Source organism: Myxocyprinus asiaticus, chromosome 23 (assembly GCF_019703515.2).
Source record: "Myxocyprinus asiaticus isolate MX2 ecotype Aquarium Trade chromosome 23, UBuf_Myxa_2, whole genome shotgun sequence".
Taxonomy (NCBI): domain Eukaryota; kingdom Metazoa; phylum Chordata; class Actinopteri; order Cypriniformes; family Catostomidae; genus Myxocyprinus; species Myxocyprinus asiaticus.
In genome coordinates, this window is record NC_059366.1 from 30,755,001 (window position 1) to 30,761,856 (window position 6,856).

At 34.3% G+C, this 6,856-nt stretch overlaps 1 protein-coding gene across 1 annotated transcript in view; it reads left to right on the top strand.

The window, feature by feature from the left end:
- LOC127413585 (V-set and transmembrane domain-containing protein 4-like) overlaps positions 1 to 5,996 on the top strand; it is an 11,004-nt gene extending 5,008 nt beyond the window's left edge. Inside the window, exons 3-8 of the mRNA XM_051650841.1 lie at positions 2,704 to 2,757; positions 3,296 to 3,403; positions 3,520 to 3,553; positions 3,650 to 3,774; positions 3,925 to 3,989; positions 4,822 to 5,996. Coding sequence (XP_051506801.1) covers positions 2,704 to 2,757; positions 3,296 to 3,403; positions 3,520 to 3,553; positions 3,650 to 3,774; positions 3,925 to 3,989; positions 4,822 to 4,983 — 548 coding nt within the window. The 3' untranslated portion in view covers positions 4,984 to 5,996. The remainder of the gene's footprint in view (positions 1 to 2,703; positions 2,758 to 3,295; positions 3,404 to 3,519; positions 3,554 to 3,649; positions 3,775 to 3,924; positions 3,990 to 4,821) is intronic.
- The last annotated feature ends 860 nt before the right edge of the window (positions 5,997 to 6,856 follow it).

Consider the following 6,856-nt stretch of genomic DNA (forward strand, 5'->3'; position numbering starts at 1 on the left):
TTTTTGTTTTTTTGGGGGGGGGGGTTGTTGTTGTTGTTTTTTTATTTTATTTTATATATATGTTTTTTTTTCAGAATATCCTAAAACTTTTATTTCCTTTTTTTAAATTAATTAGACTTTGTATCCCAGAATTTGATTGTATATGGTATCTGGACATTTTAACCCCAATGTATGTGTAAATAGTTTATCTAAAGAAGTGATAAATGGAGTAAAATGGTCATGACTCTATAGCAAAATTGTTTGTTCGGAACCATTCCGTATATAGTGTATCTACGAGTGGTACATTTTTTTGATGAGAAACATCAACAAATATCTCACAGATAAAAGAGTGTGGGTTTGAGGGTTACAATACAACATTACTGTAGAGGTTAGACAACCACAGACACCCCAGTTTACCCAACTCTGAGACACAAAAACAAAGAAAAAACCTAGTGAGAGTAAACATGGAAGAAGGAATAAGGAAGGAAATGGAGGCCATGGGTCTACCCTGACCGGGGAATGTGTCTTCTGAAAGTTGCAACAAAATGTCAACACAGACCAAAGCAAGATCACAGAGCAGGGTTAACCACTTCAGCCATCTCTACAGCCTCGAGGTCAGCCAGCAAATGACTTCATGCTTTTCCAAAAGCGGCACTCAAACACACACACTATTAAATTTAGCGTGCGTTTTGAGAAAGCAATATTGTGCAATGTTCTGCAGACCTACTTCAGATCAGAAAATGTGCTGAAGCCCTCAGTTTTGCAGGGGTTTTATAGAATGGCTTTGAGTTCAAACAGAAAATGCAGATCAGATGTGTAACTGTAACCTGGTGTGAATGGAGTCAAAGCCTCATAGTGAAGCTGCTCGGGTCGTTATCTGAGACAGAGACTGCACTAATGAAGTGCACATGAGCAGGCGCATGGCTAGTTCCATTAGGGAACAGAACAGGGAGAGAAGGGTGATAAAATGTGCGGGAAGCCAAAAAGAACTTTAATATGTTAAAGGCTTCTGTAGGAGTAAGGGTTTCTCTTTCTGTGAGCAAGAACGCAGCTATTGTGCTTTTTACTGCTCTAGTAACTTTAAAAGACAATTAACATTGGTAAATTGTCATCTTTAAATATATGTGTGTATTTTTTTGATGTTAGAATACTTTCGCCTATATCCCAGCTTAATTTGCAGAGACTTGAGAGTTATAAGACATATGTAGATTGATTCCTTCCAAAAATGTAAACACTGTGGTGCCATGAAAACCAGCCCAGACAATGGCATGAGTTTGGGGCGGGGCTATCTGTTTTATCAGCCAATGGCAGATGGGGGAGTGTTCGGGAAAACTGTTTGAAAACAATCATTATTGTTTGCAATTCTATTTGGTCATGCTAGTGATGCTGATATTACATACTTCACCTTTAAGATAGTATAAGCAAAAACTATTATTGCTTTACATTTTATTTAGCAATTTTCCCTGTCCTATGTTTAAAAAACAAAACGCTAAGCAGCCTGGCATTCATTTTTTTTTTATTTTTTATTAATAAATAGATGCATAAATAAAGATAGAAATAACGAAAGAAAATCTGCAAAGAAAATCTGCAAAGAAAACTTGCAATATTTGAGCTAATTTCCATATATTCTGAAAAGGCAGAATTTTGTTTCCCAGGTAACAATTAACAGTAATTAATAATCGTACAGTAGATTAACTCAGTTATTTAAACATGTAAAAGCCGATCTGTTCGTTGCTTACTCAAAGCTGCTGTAATGCATTAATGTCTGTTTATGAACCATACTGTGATGTGGATTTATTAAAGCCCCATTTTTTAGGGTCAAAGGTTAAGTATTTTTAGAGGCCTTTCAACTCAACTTCCTCTTTCACTAAATGTCCTTGCCTGGTCTTATTGAAGCCTCATCAAGCACAATCCTGCACCAAATCTGCACAGAATACAAGATGACCAGGTTGAGTCGTGAGCCAAATATGCAACAATGTGATAGAATAAATGTTATCATTGTTTGGAATTTTTACCCGAACATAGATTGTAAAATTGCAATATAAGCATTTAAGCATACAGAGATTTCCATAATTTACAACAATGCAAAATCCACAAGAATCCAAAACCAGTCTGCCCATTGCAAATAAGATAGATGAGTATGACCTTGGCATTTGTTGTTGCTTTATTTTAAAAAGAAGTAAAATTACTTTAAAACTACAGTAGTTTGCAGCTTAGTGAGAGTATGTTTGTATGTTACTACAAAATGAATGATGGTAATTGTTTGTATGCCATATTAAAATTACAGCTACTACAGTAAACTACAGCGCTTAAACTGACTCTGGCACAATAAACAAATATTTAATCAGAAACACAAAATGTGCTCAATGGTGGACTTTACTGGTCAAATTCAGTCAATATACTTGCATTCACTTTTACTGTAAAATGGTGATTACTGTAATTCGCAATTGTTTTTTTTTTTTTTTTTTTCAAGGAATACAACACAAATTGAAAACATAATGTTAACAGTTTCAACAGTAAGACACCATGAAAAAAAAAACTGCAATAAAATGGAAAACAAGTGAACAGAAATATCAGTGGGAAAAATGCTGGCCAATGCACACTCATGAAATCTATTAACAGATGTTTACTTTTTCAAATGTTTCAAAAGTATTATTTAAAATAAATGAATAAATAAATAAATAATTCATGTTACTTTTCTTATGTCTCTCTTAATGTTTTCAGTACATCATATACCAAGCGCAGGAAAAACTGATGACATATGGCGCATGTTTGAAGGTATGCTATTACCTCTATATTTTATATTTTAATAAAACTAGTCAGCATGTCGTTCATTGCAGTCTGGAGCATGGTCTCTGTGACTGATAAAGACTAATTTTTTGTGTGCTGGATTGGATCTGTGTTAGACAGCTTTTGGATTTTGACTTATCTCCTCCCTGTTGATGGAGGAAGAGCAAACCAAATGTAAACCAAGTGTGCTCTCGGTATTTATTTCCCCGGTCCACTCTGCCCAAGCATTTATTGGAATACAGATTCTTCCTTCAGTTCTGACACATCGCAAATGTTTCACTACATTATAACAAAATTAAAGAAAAAGTTAACAGACAGAAAGTACATGAATTTGACTTAACAGTGTCCAATTCAAATTAAATACAATTTATAGTTTTACATTCAACTTGTTCAAACCCCAAAATGTACTTACTTATGTAGGACTGCTAAAAGAGAGAAATAACACATTTCTCTAAGACTGTTTTAAAGACATTTTCGATGTGTTTTACAGAATCTGTTTTTCCTGTTTTGCTTGTCCCTCTCTCAGATTTGCACCTGTGTGCTGTGCTCATCTGCTCCATCGGGCTGGTCTGTATGCTCATCTTTGCCATGACTATCACATGTCAGCACCTTCAGCACAAACGAAGACTACAAGGTAATGAGCGTTTGTCCTAGAGTCCAACTTTAAAAACAAAATATCATCACAGCAAAAATGTATATTATCTGTATTTATTATTATTATTTTGCTTGTTCAATTCTATCTCCATCTAGCCAGTTATTACCTGGTGAAGTGCCCAGAAAACAGGTAAAGCAATGTAATAATATCACTCCTTTAATGGTATGCATAATTTGATTAAATTTCAGTCTGATTATCAAATATCTCTGTTTTTTATATATCCAGCTCAGGAGAAACCGTAACCAGTGTGGCCAGCTCCTCTCCTGGAATGCACAGAAAGGAGAAAAGACACAAATCACAGCTCAGAGACATTACTGAACCACAGCCACCACCACAGATACCAGCTAAAGGTAACCAACTGGATACCTTTCAAAACCTACATTAATGCACCAAGTCAACAACGTCTTGTGTTACTAATATATTGAAAATTAAACCATAAAAATGCAATTTTTTTCTTTCTTAATTTTGTGTTATAATGGGTTCTTTGGTTTGCTGTCTAGCACCTGTACCAAGGAAACCACGCAGAACCAAACTTTTAAAGGCACAAACTACAAAGACACAAATGGTAAGAAAGCTTACTCATATTGGACTCATTTTGCATAAGAACATTATTTAGTTTCTTGCCAAATCATTACATTTTGAACAGATTAAATTATATTGATATGGTTTCATCATTGTCCTAAACATAAATCTGGCTAATCGACTTGCTTTCCAATTAATTTTGTATGTGTAATAATTTTATTCACAATTTTATAATATTTGCATCTAACAATGCGCTTTCTTACCTCTCAATTGAATTATCACAGGCTAGAAACACGCAAGAGGGAAATAATGTAGCTTTCTTATAGAGCTTTCTGTTATTACTATACTTTCTTAAGCACAATTATTTATTTAACATGCTTGATTCATATTAGATTAGTTTCCAGGGAAATCATTACAGAAAGGCAGAAAAGATGCACAGAGAGAGAGAGAGAGAGAGAGAGAGAGAGAGAGAGAGATGATACAGCCTTTTGCCATGAAATCAAGTTGTAATCTGGTTGGTCAAACTGCACCTGAGCTGCTTTACTGGCTTTGATGACAAGTGCTGCATCCAAATTCCTGTACTTTCATAGTATGTACTGAATGTGATTCCCCTACTGATCATGAATTCATAAGTGATCTGAAGACATTAATATGTTTATCCAATGGACGGACTGCATTCTCTTTAGCTTGACAAGATAAGTCTGCAGAAGCTTTGAGACATACTCAGTCTAAGTCAATCCTAAAATACACTTATAATTTCATGTTGTTCTGACCCCACATTCCCCAGCAAATCCCAAAATTCTTTTTTCAGACCTCTGACCACATACTGTAATCTCTAAATATTTGAAACGCCCTGTTCTCTTCTTGTCCTTAAGCCAAGGGTGGCAGAGGACAGTCTGACATACGCAGAGCTGGAGCTGTTTAAACCAAAGCCTGAGCTGAAAAGAGAGTCAAATGGATGTGCAGAGCTTGAGTCCCAAACACACTGCACAGGAACTGTATATGCCCAAATACTCTTTGTGGAGAAGCAAGTGTAAATATGTATTTGAAGAGTTTCATACCAAAATTATTTATGAGATTTGTTGAAAATATTTTGCACCTAAATACTGATGTTCTGGTATTTCACCTACAGTATACTAGTATGAAATCTGCAATACAACAGCAGCATCTACAGTGGGGTTCAAAATTGAGTCCATGTTGGAAATGTGGCATTCAAAATCTGATTTTAACCTGGAAAATAAACTAAATGTTTTAGGTTATGAATATGTTATGAATTTCTTTTAAGTTCTCACTCAACTTATGCTGATTTTTATTATTATTATTATTAAGAGTATTTCATTAGAAATATCCAAATTAGAAGAACTTTTCACTAGTGGATGTTTTTTTTATTTTTTTTTTTACTTTTGAACCCCACTGTATTTGAGCCCATTTATCATTGTACCTATGAATTAGGGATCTTCCTTTTCTTAACAAAACTCCTGGGGGTTGCATTACTGTTGGATTTAACCCCAAACATGCATAAATTGATTATGCACATTTGGAATGTATATAACAATTTTATTTTTTTGCTATGTTGAAATAAAGTTTACTCCTTTAAATGTTGAGGACGATAAGAACAAAAGAGTGCAGTCAGTGATTTATGTCAGCATTTATAGGCAGTCATTATAACTCAGCAGCATGTTGAGGAACATTTTACCCTCAGAGACCCAAGCATTGATATTGATGAAAAAAAATAATAATCTCCTTCTTGAAAGCATTTTTAGCAAGCCACTGATTATACAAATTGCAATATTTATGCAACATTTGTTTTTGGGCGTATTTTAGGGAAAATTTGCAAAATTGCAACACAGTAAGAGGAAGTTTTGAATTCACAATTCAACAATATAAGAAAAATTATTTATTACAAGCTGTAAGGATATGTTCATGTACAGTTAAGAAAGCTGACCATTCCAAACTAATGAGGACTATGTTTTGGTAAAATCAAAATAATGAAATATCCATCTCCATGTAATGTAGCATATTTAATAAAGTTTGAATACCATAAAACAAAGTTTTCAGTTTTGTTTTTTGACAGAACAGCACAGAAACTAGCTGAAAATAATTTGGAATCGTTATCCTATAATTTACTTTGTAGTCTTTTGACCACAAGGTTTGATGCCCAGCGTTGCATTTTTGCTACACAAATAAAAATGTATACTTTCATGAGATATAATCTTTTTTTTTTTTAAATCAGTAAACATGAATATTTAAATTGAAAATTGCTGAACTTGTTCCGAAAATGTCAGATATTGTGCCAACTAGTCGTAACCATTTTGTGTGACTTTAGCGAGCTCTGACTGTTGATATACACATTTTATTGTTGTGATGCTGTTCAGTGTGTCAGCTATTGTTATGTGTAGTTTTTACCTATGTTTAATGAAGATTAGATATCATTTAATTTCTTTAAACAGATTTCGCAATCTGCTACTACATAATAAGGTTTGGATAAGCTGAGATTAGTGCTTTAGCTATTATAAGCACAAGCACAAAGCCACTGACATGATAAGAGCTCAGGTACATCATGAGTTTTCAATTCCTCCTGTCGTCTCCCATTGTCCGTTCTTGTGTTTAGAAGTCTCTCTCGCTTGCTCTCTCCCATTTCACCCACACACAGCTAAGAGCCAGTGACTGTGATGAACCCTTTAATGGTTACATTTATTAAAATCACACTAATTGTAATCATGCTTAATAATTAGCTTTACAGTGCATTAATTGGGTTAGGCTACAAGATGGTTCTGCCTAGGTGCTATCATTTATTTGATTTAATTATTCAGAGAAGCCCAAATAGTTTGACATTTAATATCATAAAACCACTGACGTATTAAAATTGAGATGGCTATTGCCTTTTGAGAAGGTCATTTGCCTCTCTCC